The 20,001-nt window shown below is 35.6% G+C and overlaps 1 protein-coding gene across 8 annotated transcripts in view; it reads right to left on the bottom strand.

The window, feature by feature from the left end:
* The window catches only part of LOC117242097 (glutamate receptor ionotropic, NMDA 2B), a 314,701-nt gene that overhangs the window by 43,583 nt on the left and 251,117 nt on the right, over positions 1–20,001 (bottom strand). For all 8 annotated transcript variants that reach the window (XM_033508487.1, XM_033508486.1, XM_033508488.1 and 5 more), the window contains one exon: positions 2,587–2,816. In XM_033508487.1, coding sequence (XP_033364378.1) covers positions 2,587–2,816 — 230 coding nt within the window. The remainder of the gene's footprint in view (positions 1–2,586; positions 2,817–20,001) is intronic.

The following is a 20,001-nucleotide window of genomic DNA, read 5'->3' as shown; positions in this document are numbered from 1 at the left end:
CTATACAAAGCACTACACTTTGATTTTATATATTTTTTCACATCATGTATATTTTATGCAATTTTGCGCTTTCAAATTTTCTATGAACGTGAATGTGAATAAGAATTCATATAGTCCAGTTGTAACGTTTGGTACGATTTAATGGAGTAATTTGTAAGTTTCCAATTACACAGGAATAACATCTATGTGAGCCAATAAGTCAAAGCGCTCGTTCCACTTTCCGAGATTTTCTAAATTTTAGATGCTTATCGTATCAACGCTGTATCGTATACAATCTCATTAATTTTCTTTACTTTTTATTCTGTGAAGTTACGGACTCGTACAATATAAATATTTAGAACACATATAGAGGGAAGTTTTAGCGTCCTTTGTAACATGTTTAAAGACTCCTAAACAATTTATAGAGTTCTTGAAAATTACCGACGAATTTCATTAATTTTAAAAGAAATCTACTTTTCTCAATCGCGTCATTGTTCCAGCAAATCAGTGATATAACTAAAGAGTATTTAAAATTTCCACGCCCCTCAGGCTTTTTTCCAAACAATTCTCACTTCCCATTCTCTCACGAAGAAACAAAGAAACGTACTACCCGAGTGACAAGTAGCAACCTCTAATTCGTTTCCGAGTTTCACGTTAATCGAGATATTTGTTGCATTTAAATAAATGTTCCAGCAACAAGAAACGATACAAATTTCAGCGGAGCTGGCGGAACGTTAATACAGAGGAACGGAACGCGAAAAAACAATGACGTTCGCGATAAGAAATCCTCGAAAGGATAGGAATGGAAAGAATAATAGCGAGATCCGGACAGCTGCCAGCCGAAATTGAATTTTCCTCGTGGATTTCGCGACATGAACTGCGAAGTTGCGAATTGAACTCGCTCGCTTTGTCTCCCGTTTCTATTTACCTCTCTCAGTTACAGTGTCGCAATTCCAGCAAACTGATTAGTGGTAACTACTGAATGCATTTAAGTTGTCGTATAACATAGGTGCAACGAAATCTGTGGATTCCAAGCGTCGCACTCTGCGTCGTGTTAACAGCCTCTTATTTTCCAGATGAAAAATAACAAAGTTCATGATTCACATACGATCGGATATTTTAATTGTCGTTGATTTTTTAGTTTCTAATTGGTATGTATTTATGGAAGTGTTTTTACGAACGTCTAATTTATCTAGAATTATGTTATTAGATAGCTAAATTAGTTCTAGTATTAGATGTTTTTCTAACAGGTACCTAAGTACTCTAATCTCAAATAAATTCCTGTTTTATGATTTAAAAAAAAATGGTGTCTGTAATTTTGCTTGATTTAATTAAATAATCAAAATTATTTTAATAAACGAATATATCTGTAAATAAACGTTGGATTTTGTTCAAATATATTTCGCAAAAATATGAAAAATTGTTTTCCAAAAGAAGATTAAGCGGCAAAGCTGATTTACTTTTTCGATTTCGATTCAACATTTTATAATTTTAATACGCCTTCTGTAAGCTTCCTGTTCCATAATATCTCCCTGTATTTTTACACATTCTCTAATATTTGTCTCCTTTATGAAGCTCACAGGTCTAAAATTAAAAAATAATCCACTAGTACTGCAAACGTACGTTTCTCGTGCTTCAACGGAAAACTTAACTATATTAGACCCGTTGCGAAGGTCTTCCCAAGTATAATTTCGATCCAACAGGATTCCTTGCAAAATTAAAGCGAGACTTCGCGAAGGCAGTCCCTTGCGTGAGTGCAAGGGAAAAAGCGTCGAGTTCAAATGTAGCGACTAACTACGTTAACACGTTGCAAACGAGCCCGTCGGGGAGCATTATCTAAACGAAGGGCTTACCTTCTGGGAACCTAGATAAATTGCCGTTTATTATCTCGAAGAAGAGATATTTATAGATTACAATTTCTGCAATCCTTGCATAGTACTACACTTGGATATATCGAAAATTATGCTTGATGAAATTACATTTGAAAGTCTTCGAATGATTTGAACAAGATATCGCTCTTTAGAGTCTACGTTTGACCTATTAAAATTGAGTCCGAGGAAAATTTAATTAGAGATTAATTATTGAAAATTTGATTAGCAAAGATATTTTTAAACAATATCATTAATATTATTTAAACAATGTCACGAGTAAGATGACGTCTTCTTTGAAATTCGTTAAGCTTGTTTGTTCCTTAAATTTTAATTTTTCATGATTCAAAAAAACAAGTTTTTAAATTTCCGTTCCCCGAGATTTCCAACGAATATTCACCTTAATATTTCCCTGCTGTCCACCCTTAACGTTCCTCTCCCTCTATCCTCATAAATAACACGAAAATAAAACTTCTCCCTATATTTCTTTTTCGTCTTATCTCCCTACTGCATCCTGTCTCCCTAAAGAGCGAACAAAAATAAAAACTGACCGACGGGTCAGGTCCGGTGTATAAAAGCTCTCGAACCTAAGTTTCACGCAGAGGCGTTTAAAGGGAAGAAAATTGATAATACCGGCATGGGTGTCAGTATTTTCCGAACTGTTTAGCGTACATGAGAGCAAAGATCCGGGCTTCATCGACCGACGAAGATTTCAACGACAAAAAGGAAGCGAACTTACTCATCCATGTCGGAATCTTTGGCTACTCGACAGTGAACACCACGATCCACCAGACATTTTCCGGTCACAGGATCTGGAGGCGCGAGATTGATGTAGGGCGGCTCCTCCAAGAAGGTTATTTTCAAATAAAACTTCTCCGGCACTCCTTGCGGTGGTGTATGAGTTTTTCCTGGCCAGACGATGTCCTTGATGTCCAGACCTTCCTTCTTCCAGGATTTCCACACGCCGATCTGTTGCCACAAATGAGACGAAAGATTGATAAATCAGAAGGTTGTTTCGCTTGATAGATGATACGTAATACTGGCTATCGCGGAGACACGTGTTCCTGAGCATTTCTCTTAATACAACGTCCATTTTTCTTTGTACTTACAGTCGACGACAAAAATAAATGGGCTGGTAGTGGGAAAAGGGATCAACCAAGTTTCGTTAAATATTGCTTGTTTGCGCAAAGATGTAAATATTAATTTTCATTATTTACCAAATAGCCCATGCACTATAGGGATGTACAATAAATGAAACTTGAATTTATAACGCTATTTATAATTCGATCGAACTTCATTGATATCTACTGTCACTGCCTGTCCACTTACATTTGTCCTGTATGTATTTTTATGCATATATTTCACTGTATGTATGTAATCTGTGCGACAGGAAGATAGTTTTGCTATTCCGTTTAGTATCAAATACACGTTAACGTTTTATACTATTTGAGACTTGTCTATGATTGAGAGAAAATATCCAGGAGCCGACGTTTACAAGTATTGGTGGGGTTCCGATGGCACGGTATTCATATTTTTTATCTTGCAATCAGTGCCATTTTTTAATTTCGCACATTATTTTCTGAAATACTTTTTACGCGGAATCTTATCCCCCGATTGACCTTTCAACGTTAATCGGCAATAATTGTCACCAATTGCTTCATTTAACACAAACACAATGCATCGCTAATTTCGGATAAGAGATTGCTTAATCCTTATCATCCCAATTGGAAACGAAGCTGTCAAACGCAAGACAGCATTGGAGTGATAAGGGTTAATTTCGTGATAGTTAACAAGTTCAATGATAATAGAATTTCCATTACCTATACGATGTGTCAGTAATTAATTTTCGTACAGATTTTGTCTTTATATCGTACAATTTGATGTATTCCATATTTATAAATTATCATCAAACACTTTGTACAAATTCTGTAGCTTTTCCCTTCTATCAACTGGAATTTGATATTTAGCGAACGTTTTGAATGAAAAAATACGAGAATATAGAGAGAACAGAAGCCTTGAAAGTATTGATTAACTCGATATTCGCGTTATTGTTGGTGTTTGTGAAAATATATCATTTTAATACACGAAACCTATCTATCAAAATGCCAGTATAATAAGAGAGTTTAATTTAATATGAATGGTATAAAAAGTACAAACATTAAATTTATGAAAATATTTTCCGACGTTTTATAACCAGTTCACTTTTATCTCTGTCAGGCGATTATTTATCGCGTGATTAAATATGACAAACAATATACCTATTTATAACCGTAATACGGTTAATTATGGAGAAGTTCAGAACACGTTCGTTACAAGTTATTTTTTTTTTTTTTTTTATCAACAGACTGTTATTTCTTTCGGAGGAAATAAAATCGCCAGAGTTATGGAAGCTGGATTTCAAGTGCGGTCAAAGAATACTGCGACGTTTGTCCTGACTCGACAGTTCGCGAATCGTTTGTAATTTGTTCAGCATGCGAAAAATCGTGATCCTGAGTTTAGCTTCCACGTTGCATCAGCAAACTCGACAAACTAAATAAAAGTTCAACGCGTACTATGCAAACGCGTTGTAAATTTTGCTCCTTCTCTTTCCCTTTTCAATGCAAAATGTGCCTGTGGAGTTACGATATTTATTCAAAAAATTCCTATACTTCCATAAAATTTTCTATTGATAAAATCTCTTTTGTATCTTTTCAGTTACCGTGAACAGCGTAACCGGGCCAGTAACCATAGACTCTACGTATAAATCATTTTTCAGCGCCACTAACCCAAACAATTTGTCAATGTTGCAATCATCCTACTACAGAACCCGTGGTTACTGGTCCAGTTATGCTCTTCAAGCTGTTCGTTCTGCTCTCTAATTTCTGCCAACGATACTTCATACTTGAGAATAGTTGCTATCTCGATTTCGAGCTAATTGTGAGAAACGATGCAGCATTGTCATAGAATGTTATCCAATAGCGTAGACACGATACAACATTATCGTGTTTCTGTTGTGCGGAAATAAGGGGAATGTATAATTAGCGGAATCCACAAGGGCTCGAGCTGCTCGTCCGATTTAATTACAAAGTTTCACTCTAGATTACCGCTATTCGTCGCGACATATCCTGTCTTTCGACTCGGAAACAGGATGGATCTTATACCACACTCTCATTGAACAAACAGCGAGGAATTCTCTATTGGTGTCTCATTTTTCTTGAACACGTTGCTGTCTAACGTTCGCGCATATTCCTTCGCGTTACTGTTGTCAGTAATAAAATCTGCTACTTGTTACTTGTTTTCGCTCAAAGCGATACAAATGAGAAAAATAAGAAACACATAGCAACACGACAGAAACAAATACTAGTTCGATGTATACCGATTAGTTGCTGGTAACAAATGCTTTGGAATCGGAAGAAAATCCAAATATTCCTTTGATTACGTTGCTTTCGCGTGAACGTGAATGTTTCTAAAAATTGAAATTTGTCGCGTACCGTTTGAAACACGAAGCGGCAAACGTGCAATAAAAAGTTCCTCGTTGCTGCTTCAGCGAAGGTGCAATTTTAACTTTCAGCTATCGCGATAGCATTTCGCGTGCGATTTATTAACACGCAGTGGTTTTTATAAAGTATTTACTCTCCGTTGTCAGTATGCTCCGAAAAGTTTGAAACACGTACGTATGTGCGTATATTCGATCGAATTCGCTGGAACAGGCTGATGCAAATATTTGTCAGTTTTTGATATTTTCCAGCATTATTTGTTCCGGTGGTGGAAAATCGATACTATTTTATTTACTTTATGCACGATTGTGTATTCTTTCTTGCCAAGTTTCAGAAAAGGCCAAAATGAAAAGCTTGGTAATATGCAATGTCAATTCGCGTTGCAATTTATATTTTAAATGTGAGACGGGACATGCTATCCGAAGGTAGAATAGCGTTGAAGTAAAGTACTAGGAAACTTTTTAGCTTGTTATATGAAAAATGAATCTCGCGATTTCGGTTGCAATAAAAATAATTTGTTTATTTCAAACCTGTTCAAGGCATGTTAAATAATTTTCAAACGTTGTTAACTTTTTCATTCGCAATTAAAGAACTTATCAAACTCATAACTAACTTAATTAGGGAACTCGAAGACGAATCAACAAAAGCGTCTTCACTGGCGAGTATAATTAGAAGACTAAGGATTATAATGGCGTAACTCCACTACTAGTTTTCGTAAAATAACATTCCGTGTTTATCATTATAATAAATTCATTATATTTTTTTCAAGCCATGAGAACTCATTGCAGCAAACAACGAAGTTACAACTTAATTAATTAGCGAACTCGAGGGATGAAACTTTCAAAAGTTGAAATACGTAACTAAATTCGCATTCTCGATACACATACACTTGTATCTCTTTTCTTTCTCTTAAATCGAATTATGATTATGGTTAGTATGATATAAATAATTGTGTTCCTTAGAGATTATTTTAAAAGTGTAACAAGAATGAAATATTCGAGAACTCTGATATTTCTAGTATTAGAAATCGACGCAAATAAATAACAAATTAGAAACGACGTTCTCAGCTACGTAATACGATCTGTTTCGACCAACTGTATTCTGACCATGTGAAAACATCGTGGATACGAGGTTGGCGAATACGAATTGAAAGTAGACGATCTATCGACCGTATCGTTTTGCCCAGATCGCATCGACCCGAATTTCCGTGGAATTTATTTAACAGCGGGTCAAATGAAATTGCCCCTCTGGCCGGGGAATTCCTCTTTAAAGGGAACAACCCGCGAGAAAACGTCATATATTTTCGACGAACAATAGAGAGGCCAGAGTTGTGTAGAATTTTCGAACGAAACTTCACAATCTGTGGACGAAGTGGAGGGAAAATTGCGAACGAGGTGAGAAAGAGACCATCTGCAAGTTCATCGTTGTTACGAATATGTAATAGGAGGAGAAAGAGGGCGTCTCCTGTGTGCGATCGGCCGACATTCGAATATTGGAATCCGATACAGATACAGGTCGAACGTGTCGCGATGAAAATTCATTCGCGCCACCTCCGCATCTCTTCATCCGACTCAGCATCATCGATTCCAAGGCAAATGGCAATTTTTTAACACTCTTTTCGGCCATGGAATAAATCGACCAGCAATTTTTCGCGTCAGATTCTGTTCAGATCTCTCAGCTTCTCGGACAGAATTCTCTGTCTCAGAATAGTTCTCGGAAGAAGAAGGAAATGAATGCCATATGAAAAAATAAACAGCGTATTTGTTTCTTACGTTGAGTTTTTAAGAAAAGCTTGGCGAGGTTCTTTGCAGTCGTATTTGCGTAGGTTGATTAAAATATTTCTCGATAGTTGAGATATAACGAAGCTATTGTTAGTATATTTTTCAAAGAGTTGTTTCATGGCAATTTTTTATACGAGTAAACGCACAGCGGTTGGATGTTCAGTTATTTGGATATCGAAGTCAGATACATTTGAAGTCAGTTTTCCGATACATTTGAAACGAATGTTGCAACGTAGAATAAAGATTATTTACATGCCAGGAACAGTTAAACCTAAATACAATTTTTCAGGTTAAAATATCGCATAAGTGAATAATAATTGAATGTCAAACGTTAGTTTACAAGTTTTCTATAATAATCATAGTATACGTAATATACATAATAATAATCTAAATTTCAATCAATTCCTAATCAAGGTACACGTTTGTAATTATTTAATTATACTGTATAATCCTATTATACTGTATTACATTAATTCTATTAATTACTCAAACAAGTATACCAACAACGTTACTATATAAAAAAGAAAATACGATATCGTATCAGAATCTCTATGATTCGATACAATCGTTAGCTTGAAACGAGTGTTGCCATCCGAAGGGTTCCAGTTGAAATTCAGATTACCAACAGAACGAACGGTATACCGTTTTAGATTTACAGGGCGACACGCTCAGATCCAGCTGCCAACGAAATTAATGTAAATAATGTTCCCTGTCAAGCCGGCTTACTGAGACGGGAGGAAATAGCAGGGTTTGCTAGTACACAGTCATATCTATGCGTCGCTGACCGATGATTAATTCCGTGTGCTGCCTTTCGCGAGTATCATTCCAACCCTCTCATCAGGCTGCAACCAGTTTCTCTTGTTTGTTGGCACATTGGCACGCCACAGTTCGAAATACACGATCGAATAATCGTATTATCTCTATCTAGATCTTGTGTTCGACTGACTGCTTTAATCGCTTTCCCAGATATCCTGTAAACGATCGTCACAAAATAATAAATAATAATAACAGTATGACTATAAAGTTTTCAGATTGGCGTTGTTATCGTATTATATCTGTAGCAATGTTTATTATTTTTATCTTCGTCTATCACCTTACTTTTAATGGTGTTCATTCTTATTTATTATTTTACTGTTTATCATTCGTACCATTGTTTTGCTGTTGTTTATATTTACTTGTTAATCGATGGAATATATCGAACATTTTAGTCGATTCACGAATTTTTTGTACTCTTTAGAGGCTGAGTCACTTACAGACACTCGGTAAACAATGTTCTCGAAATACTCAAATTTCTCATATTTCAAGATATTACTATTGTCTGATATTTCCACTGGTAGTACTGAATAGCTTTCCTGCAATTGTGAACCGGAAGACGCAAGTGAGTTGCAACGACGAAATGAAAAGGAATACAGAGCGAAGATAGAAATAGAAGAATTGTATCGATAAGAAAGACAGCGTGGGTAGAATGGAGAAGAAAAATTTTAACAATGAAATGAAACAGGACAGGGGCATCGAAAAGAAAATGTCAGCGACACAAAAAGACAGTAAAAAGATGACAGACGGAATATCACCAGGATACAAGGAAAAATGATGTTTCTATAAGTAAAAATACGTCGAGTATATTGAAAGACGTTTCTGAGCGAATACGACTTTCAAATTCTTAGAATATCGTACGATTCTATCCCAAGGGGAACATGCCAGAAATTTGAGAATAGACGATGCAAAGTAGAGCTGCAAAGCTAACTGTGCACATGTGTGCATAACTAGACTTTGTCGTATGCTGCATTAGTACGTACAATATGCTCGGTTTAAATGGAATTAAAATATAACAAAACGAAATTTAAATGCAGGCGACATGTCGGTTGTAAAAGTTCACTTCTCCGGCATGATTTATGCAACAGACGCAAGTAGTTAGTATCCTGACAACGTTTTAATGCCAGCTACAATGATACGCGATAAAAAGTGTAGATTTTTATTTGAAAATATAATTGTGACATTTTCTAACCAGAAGTTTCTATAATTAGGAAATTGAAGATTGACAAAGGCGAAAAAATAATTCCAGTTAGATCAGTTTTATTCCTTACTTACAACATTCGCTCGAAACACTTTTTCTTTTGTCTTCCATATTTCTAAATTAGACACACGCTACACAAACTATGATATATTTTATCGAACAGTTACTCAACTCTCGCTTTAACGAAGTTTCTCTTTTTAACTTGCTACGAAAACCAATGTAAAACCGAAGTATATAAAATACTTTTATAAGATTTTTGTACCAGAGACATCAATTATCTGTCCGCGGTTGCGAGTTCCGCTTACGTAACGAGATCAAATGAAAGAAGAATTAATGATCGACCGCTTAATCACGATCCTCATTACCAAGGAAATGTCGTTAACGAATCGCGTTGCATGTAAATACGAGCCGCTCCTTCCGCTTATCAGGAGTTGTGGCGTATACTCGTGAGATCTAGCGAGAGCGTGAGTAATGGCCTCGATCAATTTTCAGGCTCCATTAACAGTGAATATCAGAGAAACGAACGGCGACGAAGGCGATCGTGTAGCAACCGGACGTCTTTTCGCCGACGCGACGTCTTCCTGATAAGCTTTGGGTAAAGGAAGAATTTAACGAAAGATCCAAAGCTTTTGTCTAGCTCATCGTAAAACGCATAAACTTTTACTCCGCTGAGGAAGTAGCAGGAACCGAGATAAGTTCCTGTTGATGTCAGGAATTTGTAATTTTTTAAGAGAAGAAAAAGATGGACCGTACGTTTTCCTGCTCTTTTAAATAATATCTTTAAATCTGTTGCCCTTCTCGCGTTTATAGATTAGATTCTCGCGTTAATAGATATTATTAAAATACACAGGTTTCAAATATTCGGTTTTATTATTCAATGTAATTGTTATACCCTTTGCGCATTCCACGCTCTTTAAGAATAAAATAATTAAAAAAAGGAAGATATACGAAGAGATACAAACATGGATAATAAGTGGGACAGGAGAATTAGATAAGCGTAGGACGGTTGTTCTTAAGCAATGCTACGAGTATCACTACAGTGTTATGTAAATTTTCATTTGCATGCAAGACACATTTTTATGGTTGATATTGAAATATTTCGATTTTGGTTCCAATGATACAGCTTTTATAAAAAAAAAAAGAGGTGGGATTGTTAGATGTTAAATTTTCACCACGAGTAGATGACATATTTTTCTTCAGTTATATGACGAATTGCTCTTTCAGATCCGCTCTGAAGAAGCGAACTGAAATGTTCACGAAACGTGGTAATAAACGTAAAAAAAAATAATAAAATTGAAAGATCTTGAAGAATAGATCCGAAGAATCGCAAATATATATTCCCAAGGTATAAACTGTAATGTCTCTTCCTTATCTTAAGATCATAATTTCACCATGAATAATCTATTACCTGCGAGAACGTGTACATTAATAATTTCAATCGATACTGCTACGAGATACATGATACTGTGTTAAAAGCAATACTGCCCCAAATTCGTGAAAAGATTAATTGGAATTTTATCAACGACGTTATTTCGATAACATACTCTTTCGAGAGTGGTCAGCTTACAACCAAATGCCTGAGGTACTAGGAACCGTGGGTGGAACTTGCCCGAAAGTTTCCATATAGTACGCGATCTCGTTAGAAAGCCGCCGTTAATCACATTCTATTAGCAGTCATACATTAGAGGCGATGTTATGCCTTGTTAGGTAGTTTATTACTCTACCAGACTCCGTAGCATCTGCTGCGCTATATCAGCTCGATAAGAAAGTTCTTCTCTCGCCTCTGTCGCCATTTCGAGCTGTTTAGTGGCTCAATTATCCGTGATGCGACCGATAACGAAGCGACATCCGGTTAATGGACTAAGTAAGCTAATCTGGTCAAATCGCTTGTACAAGTAACAGTGGATTATGGTTAAACGATCAACGTGTAGATCGAATTTTGCTTCGTTTAAGTAGAAATGAAATACGAAATATTACATGTATTATTTTATAAAATATCACGATCGTTCAAATCATTGCGAAGGGATGAAATTTCTAGGAAAAAATTATGATTTTGTTATTTCGATCAGATCCGACGGCTCTAGTGTTAAGCATCATTTTATCTAAAGTAAAGTAAGTAAAATTAAATAGTATTACAATCTCAACGTTCAAGCCCATTTTTTATACTAATAAACATATTCATAAGAACACTTGTCGTCTTTCACTTCCCGCCTTGCGTTTTGCAATTTCACTGTACTAAGAGGGCAAAATATAGCATTGGAATTACAAAAAATATATTATTATATAAACAAGAAACAATTCCTCTAAAACAAAATCGTGCATTTTCGATCAGCTGGGTCAAAGAAAACTGTAATTTACTTAGTTAAAGAAATTAATATTCCTAAAACGAGCGAGTCAATTTTCTGTGACCATTGCAATTTTACAATGAAGTTTGAGTTGTATACTATAAATTCCACGCAAAGAACATTTATCTAATTCCTCGATCGTTTCACCGAGAAACGTGGAGTCAATTCAAAGTCGTAAAATGTCGCCTGGAAACCCGATCCACCGCGACGATGTTCGTTCGAGGATGTACGTGGAAAGTTTTGCAGATTAGAGGCCCTGTACTTCGTTGGCCATTCCCTTAACGATTATGGGTGATATCGTCACGATTGGGACGTCGCCAAATGCCCCAACTTCTGTCAAGAACCGCCGGAAGTACTTCACTAAATATATACTTGATGATGTGACTGCCGCAGTAATCCTTGCCTCCACTTTGCATGTAGTCGCTTAGCAGAGTCGATTATCTCTGCGGTGGTTCCGATCATAATTATCCAAAGTATTTGGTGTTTCAAAGTTTGACGTTTGCTTTCATGTAAATTGTTTAGGCGTGTAAATCGAGATATGAAATCAAACGCGGTCGAGTCGCACAACTAAGTTGTGTTGCCAATCAACCGTTGGAAACTCCGATATTTCGTGGTCCACATGTGGGGTAAAATAATATGTAATATTGTATATTATAATATAATGTATGTATATAAAAATATATAATAAAAACGCATTCTTGGCGTTTCAAGCGTGTGACCAATACGCTGCGTTTTGTTGCAGATAAGACGATTGAAACCGGAGAAATTACAAACATGTTATCTATCATCGTCAATGTGTAAAGCATTTAAACATAAAGCATCAAAATGTAAAGCATTTAATATTACCAAAGTCATGGAAATTGTACGCGTGTATAATAATGTGAATAATATTTTTGACAAATATATCGATACGAAGTGTGCATGTTTGGAAGTATTAAACGAGTTTAATAAATAGTCCTTATCTTAATATCTTTAATATTTTCTCTCGAACTGCACACAAAATATGTTGGATTAAATTTAAATGTTTCTTAATGCGCATAATCTTCGTTTAAGTGATTATTATTGTTGGTTTATGTTGATATACTTGTGAGAGTTAAGTAAAAAGGATGGTAGTTTAAGTTTGCAGAATCTTAGTCGAAAGAAAGTTTGATACGGTCTGAGTCGCCAAAACGGGAAAAGTTCAAGCGATTGTTCAACGTTACGACCCTAATAATTTCGAAGTTACCATCTTTATAATTCTTTTTTATGTTTCAGTCGTGACATGCGTCTTGACCGCTGACTATCATTTTAATCTTTTTCCTTAAACTCACGCACAAGTGCAATGATATCAATTTACGTATAAATGTAATTGATATAGAAAAATGATATCATCTATTCTTTTCACGAAATGGGTAGAGCATTTAGAACGTCTTTCGTCTGATAGACACGGTTAATCGAACGATCTTGTTTATCCCTTGTTATTTGGGATTAAACTTCAGAAGGCTTCTAGAACAAAGAAGTCAACTTCTCTCCAAGGTACTTCAGTAAAAACAAGCAGAAGTTCGGTAACATTCAGTTTATTCGCTTCAGCCCTCGCGACACGGATAAAGCCCTCGAACTTCAATAAACTTACGCAAAGTCCTCGCGTTAGCAAGGCGCCGATGAAATTCGCACAAATACTTGAAACAGGCAACTGTTCGTGACAAACTTCATTTTTTAAGTTATTACCAAAAATTCTATCCCCGATTGTTTGGCAGTTACAAAGTTACGAACAACGTTCACAGAACTTTCATATTATCGAATTCCATGAAATTGTAACGCTACCGTCTAGATCGAAGTTCGAAATTCGTTCTAAACTAATTCGAAACCGGCAAAATGATGGCTGAAACTCCCTCTAATTTCACATAGTCCACTTGACATTTCACATTGAACAAAAAATCCCTCAGGTCGACGTTAAAACGTGATCGATTTGGCGTAGAATGTCGATACCAGATACTACTAATAATAGATACCAGATTATATACCGCTTTACCACCAATATAACAGTACCGAAATGAATATAATTACTAATATTAATCTGCCTACTAATAATATCAGGTTAGTATCGTTCCTATTACCCGGCATAGTACTCATGACACAAATAATTTTGAATCAATCTATATTACCAGGACGCTATAAAATGATCGACGCATTCCGTACCGCATTCTGTCGCTCTCCGATCATCGGTATACGCTCGATGACTACCGAAACGCCTGAAACACGTCAACTATATCCATGCAAACCGTAGGCGAAGCGTCATACCGACCAAATAGGGTTCCCTTCAAATTCACCGACTCAATGAATCATGCCACGCGAATCGAAGTCTGACCTGTCAAGTGGCAACATCTGCTAGCAGTTACGCAATGCGAACAATTTCCTTAATTAGCCGGGGTTGCATGTGCGCGGCCGCACACGCGCTTCGAATTACACTCTGGTCATGAGGCGCGCGGATACGCGCCTACTAGATGCGTGTGTACGCGTCTGTGAATCGCTAATAGCTGCACACAACGGGTTCTGGTATCGAGATCCTTTACGTGGCCACGAGAATGTCGGATCGAGCTGTTAATACCGTACGGCAAAGCTGACTCGATCCGTTTTCAATGATTAATTGTCAGGTAATCAAACACGGATTAGTATTTCGTTCGTTCGCGATTTCGGACACCGTCGAAATTAACATGGTAATCTGCGGGCAGTAGAAGTTGTTTGCCGGATGTGATAACGTTTGAAGAACGAATGGAAAGTGGGATTAGTCGTAGAAATGGGTTTCATGGGATTTATTATGCCAGGGATTACCAAGGTTTATTAGATTATTATTTAATATCGTAATGCGCGCAAGGAACTAGAAGCTTACGATACAAGTTTTTTAATTTTTAGTAAGAATTATGATGCGACTAATAATAATAAGGGTAATGAGAAATTTATTACGCGTTGAAATTGCGTCTAATTTTAAGAACTTAGCGGAAAGATAGCTACTGGTTGTAAAAAATGAGTTAGCTACATCATGGAAGTGTGTTTTCGTATTTGCAAGCGTATCAATTTTTCTATCAAAGCTTTATTTTATCCATAGCTTGTTCCAATTAAATATGTTGTCTTTATTTAGATATTTGTATCACTTTTCCTCTAAGACACTTCGTATTGTTGACTATTCTGAATTGTTTAATCACTAGTCAGTCAGTCTAACATTTGGCTGTAATTTGGTATTACTACTGTAAACTCAAGTGCCAATTTTTTCGAACGACTTTAGAAAATGAAGACACAGTTATGTTTCGAGTGAAATTAATTTAATTAACGCATATTTACGAATAAAATATCAGTAAGATATTGTAAACAATGCTTCTGATGCTCCGTACGTACTTAAGCATCTCGCGACGACAATTAATATTCCATTTCGTATCGACGATTGTTCACGGTCCTTTGTCTTCTCAGACTTGGTAACTAGAAGTTCACGGAGGCTCTTAATTGAATTTCCTCGATTCAACGACTGTTTTCCTGTATTCGTACAAACAAATACTACGTGTTGCTTTTTGGTAACCAGAAGCCATGATAATTCACAAAGACGTTTATATTCATTTTATATAAATGTACTAAGATCCTGTAACAAAAGCCGTCGAATTACACAAATTTTATAGAATATCTTATTTTAGAAACATTGTTCGTTTATTTCTAAACATAATTGTCGAAAAAGATTTTGATATAAACTTGTTCTATAATTAAATAATTGTACATAATATATGCACTCTATCTTTTCATGTTTCCTCTCCGACAGGGACGCATCTTTAAATATTATTTATTCATTTCCAAACACGATTTTCCAGAAAATTAATTTGATATAAAAATAAAGCAATTTTTCACAGACTCTATTTCATTTACTAATTTTGTTAAAAAGAAGAATTTAGCTTCAAAACGTTCATCATAAATTATTACATGCAACGTAAATATGAAAATATTATAATTTCTGATAAATTATAATCGATAGACGACCATCTATAATAATTGCAACTTGCTCATGCTGTTTCGTTAAAGACAATTATTTTCGCTGCATATGGTTGAACAAACAACTATGAACACGTTAAACAGAGACAATTAGTTTACGTACATTCGTTAAATTCCCATTCGCTGATGAATTCGCCAAATAAAATTGCGGTCCGCGGTTTGGCCGCCAGTCGGATCTCGAAACCGAAAGTGGAGCGTTTCGTAGGAGTTTAAAACACGATTTCGTTAAGCCGATATCGTTTCGACTAAGCTGCCAGTTGGAGGAAATATCTCAATGACGAGACGCTCGATTGCAGATTTTTCGCTATTCCAACGATTATCGATAAAAACGGCAGCGCACGGGACAATTTCGTGGAAAATAGGCGAAATAAAACTGCGAATCGTTTCAACTGTAAATATCCATCTGGCAAACGGTTTCACATATATGAAATTTAAATACGTGACGTTTAATGTGATTAATAAAGATTTTTATATGAATTGCCGTGTAAAGGTTGAAGATATCCAAAATTAATATATTTAATGTAAAATATCGTACACATTTCGTTCAACGATCAGAATAATCTATACTCATTTGAAAATATGTAATCCATTCGCGTTCCTTCTTTCAGTTTGGAAAAATTTCCGAATGATGATATTCGTACGTGAAGAAACGACCGCGAACTTAAAATAGGAAGAAACCAGATCTGTGATTGACGATATTTGTATGCAAAAAAATGAAAATATGAGACTGAAGCTATTAAATTTTGGTTCTGTAATAGATTAGACGAAGAAAGTAATTTCGCGTTTTTCAAAATAAATTTATCGCTTATTTATTATTTATTTTGCCTACTTTCTAAATACTTTTTGGTCTTATGTTATATAGATATATGTTGCGTTTTAGAAATATTGAAATTCCATAACAGTGAAAAAGTATTTAAATTTAATACGAATTCGTAATTATCGATTTAATGCGCAGATAGCGAATTAATTTCTACACCTAATATATTGAGAAATTACAATTTCTAGCATGTAATATATCGGAAACCAATTTGTCATGAGTTAAAACACGATATTTCATCGCCTTATTCACATTTCAACGTTTTAAACTGTCGACTCCTTTGACGCGGTAATCGAATTTCGTTTATTTTGCATTTGCACGAAACAGGCATGCGTGATAAATTAAAGTCGTTCATGGTACAGAAATATCTACGACAGAATTACTCACGTCGAGCTCGATAAAAATTTTATTAACCAAACACTGAAACACGAGCCTCAATACGCGTTGTTTTTCACGACACAAAATGAATTTGTCGACAGCTTTGCGATTTTTGAAATAATCGACTCTTCATAATATTTCGTGCCATTGAAATTTGCCTGATATTGTAAAAATGCTTTATCGTCGATGCTTAAATGAATGGGCTACGGTGATTTCAGTTTGCATATTCAAATATTTCCTGCGTACTTTCATTCTATGTTCAACGAGAATTTTTTACGAGATACGAATTTCACCGATTTTCGGATGAAGCATTGTGCTTGCGTTCACGTAATTGTTTTAACATCGATCTGACGATCATTCAAACAAGATTAATCGAACAATATTTCATATGCGGCCTGATTATTTCATTTTCGTTTATCTGAACCGTTATCACACTTTTCTAATTAATAATACAAATTTCGAGATACAATAGATATCGTAATTTTTAAAGGAATATTTCATTTACAGAAATTTCAAATTGAAAAATGGAAAGAAAGAAAATTAATAAAGGAAGCAAATATTTTTTATTTTTTCATTATAAAAATTTCCTATATGTAGACATACTTTATGAAGTAGTATTATGATATCAACGCCTCTGGTTTCCGAACGTATTCGAATAATCTTTGATTTCAAAGCGATCTTTGATGATTGACCCGGTGTTAGAATCGATTTAAAATGCATGCACCATAATGCCAATTTGCATACGCCGCAACGTTCGCTGGACCAAGATCTATTTTACCACGCCTTTCGACAAGTCCTATTTAATTTTTAATTATTAAAACATTCATACGATTGTTACTACGAAATATCAAATCTCTCATGCGAGTTCGATAATAATTAAATAAAAATAATTAAACTTACACTTGTTAACCTAATTCTAAATACTACTATTAAATTGGATGAAACAGTAGTTTGAAATATTTGAAGGCAATTTCTGAGAACCTTTTTCAGAAATAGAGGTATTTCAATGATTTCAAGATTTCCATTTCCTTTAACGGAACTATTTGGTTTCGTATACACTATTTTCATGTATGTATCTAAGCTATTTTCGTTCGAAGCCAATTCAAACATACATTGACTTTAATGCTCCTTTTCGGTGTCGTACTGGAATGGAGGTAATATTGTAATAGTACACAGCAACGAAAATAAGTATCGATACATTGAATGTCAGCGGATTAAAGATTCAAGTAGTATCAGATAAATTTAAGTTTTAAGTATTTACTATACAATTTTTATACGGATTCCTTCCAAACCAGAAATTCAATTCTCATAACCGTTTAACTCTTAGATACGTGTTATGAAACATCGACTTTCTTTACTTTTCTGGCTACACGTATGCTTTGATAACGTGGTATAAAAGTAGCGTATAAAACGTTATTTCGTTGAATCTTGACATTTAGCTAACAATTAATTGATGCAAAATGTGTTAAATATAGCGCTGTAAAAATTTAACGTTATTGGCAAAAAGTTAATACCAATGATAAATGCGAACGTAAACAAAATCTTCCATAAGATTGTTTCAATCTTTCTTGTACAAATAGGCTACATGCATATGCAACAGCAAGTATTTCCCTCGATCGCCAATAGGTGTCCATCAATAGTAATCTCGACAAACGAATCTACGGACAATTATTTTCGAAAATCGAATCTTCTCTGCGAGAAACAATTTCTCTGTTTTTTCTTCGAACGTGCACTTTCTGATCTCGTTGTCGTTGCACCAAACCAATCTTCCTTGACGCCAAGGTTCGTTACAACCGCCATTTCAATTTACCTTTTCGATCTCTTTAAAACTACTGTTGCCATTCTATCGAAACCGCGAAAACAATTACACGAAACGAGTAAAACAATATACAAGAGAACAGCGACATATCTCTGTGAAAGTACGAAAGGATCGTCAGCTACAGTTTCACGCGGCTATCGACAGCCAGTAAATAGTACGCCGGTGGAACAGCAGGAAATCCCATTTCAGATTTAATTAGTCGTGTTCCCGTTGAACGGTGAAAATCCCGCGTTAATCGTGGCCATCGGCCGACCAGGATGAATAAAATGTCGACTTCTGAACGCCACGTGGCCGCTGATTGGAAATCGACGGACGATGAAATTGGAAGTCGGAAACTGTCCAGCGAATATTCGCGCTGCAGGTAAATACCCATACGTTGCGCTGGCCTTCTGAGGAACGTGAATAGCGTTATTAGCTCGAAGGATAGGCGACTCTGATCCGATTCGTGGATCATTGACGATCGAATCAATAACGAACTCAGGTTGATGAATTGCTATTTGAAATGTGCTATTTTTGGGGCGGATTCAGTGTAGAAATATAGATAGGCTTTTGCTTCAGAGCATAAAGCGAAAGAATAATTACGTTTAACACGTTGATTGTCACGGTGGTCATCAGTGACCCACATTTCTTTTGATAAGTCTTTTAAAATGATTAAAATAAGACAAATATCATGGACTAAAAAATTGTCGATAATGCGACTGACATAATTAGATAATACTGTGAAAGAATAATATTATGATTACCAGTGGCGCACATTTTACAAATGATAATCTTCTACAATTATTAAAATGAGACGAAGTTGATGGACTAATATATATTTTTAACAGCGCGAGTGACGAAATGAAAAGAAGCACAAACAGAATATAACATTATTGTGCGGTATATTTCCCAGGAAAAAATATATAAAATTTATGCTGCAGTCCACGCGCCAATTATAAAATAGGAATAATAAAATAATGAATTAACTTTGGAATTAGTGCTCTACATTCTTTCATATCCTGGAATGATTTAATTCCAGAAGAAACAGCTATCCATTGAATGTAACTCAATTTCATTAAACATTCTGAATTCTTTCAACTCTTCAACGATTCACCCACGATTCTCCCGCTTCTTAATCATGAGATCTTGAATATCTTATAAGCATCACATATTCCGGCCACGTACATCCAGATCTGCGCATGGCATCATGAATATTAAATCTCCACGCGCATTTCCCAAATCACTCCTCGCTCGATACCGATACTTAGGCATAAACATTCGTGCTACTCTCGTTGCTAGGCTGCAAATTTTACTTCATTCCTGGCAAATTTATTTATTTAGGTGCAGCGATGCATATAACGTATATAATATACAAAAATAGAAGTACTAAACGAGACTGGAGAAGGACTGGCAGAACTGAAAGCGATAATAGAGAAGAGAAGAGTAGCAGAAGAGGGGGAGGAACGGGAGCACAGCAAGGAAGCAAAAACCAAAGAAGGAATGAGCACTTAGTTATAAGCGTTAGATATAAGTT

The sequence above is a fragment of the Bombus vosnesenskii genome, unplaced genomic scaffold (assembly GCF_011952255.1).
Source record: "Bombus vosnesenskii isolate JDL3184/JDL3185 unplaced genomic scaffold, Bvos_JDL3184-5_v1.1 scf7180000016263, whole genome shotgun sequence".
Lineage (NCBI taxonomy): Eukaryota > Metazoa > Arthropoda > Insecta > Hymenoptera > Apidae > Bombus > Bombus vosnesenskii.
The sequence above is the reverse complement of the archived record's forward strand: the minus strand, read 5'-3'. Positions and strand labels throughout refer to the sequence as shown.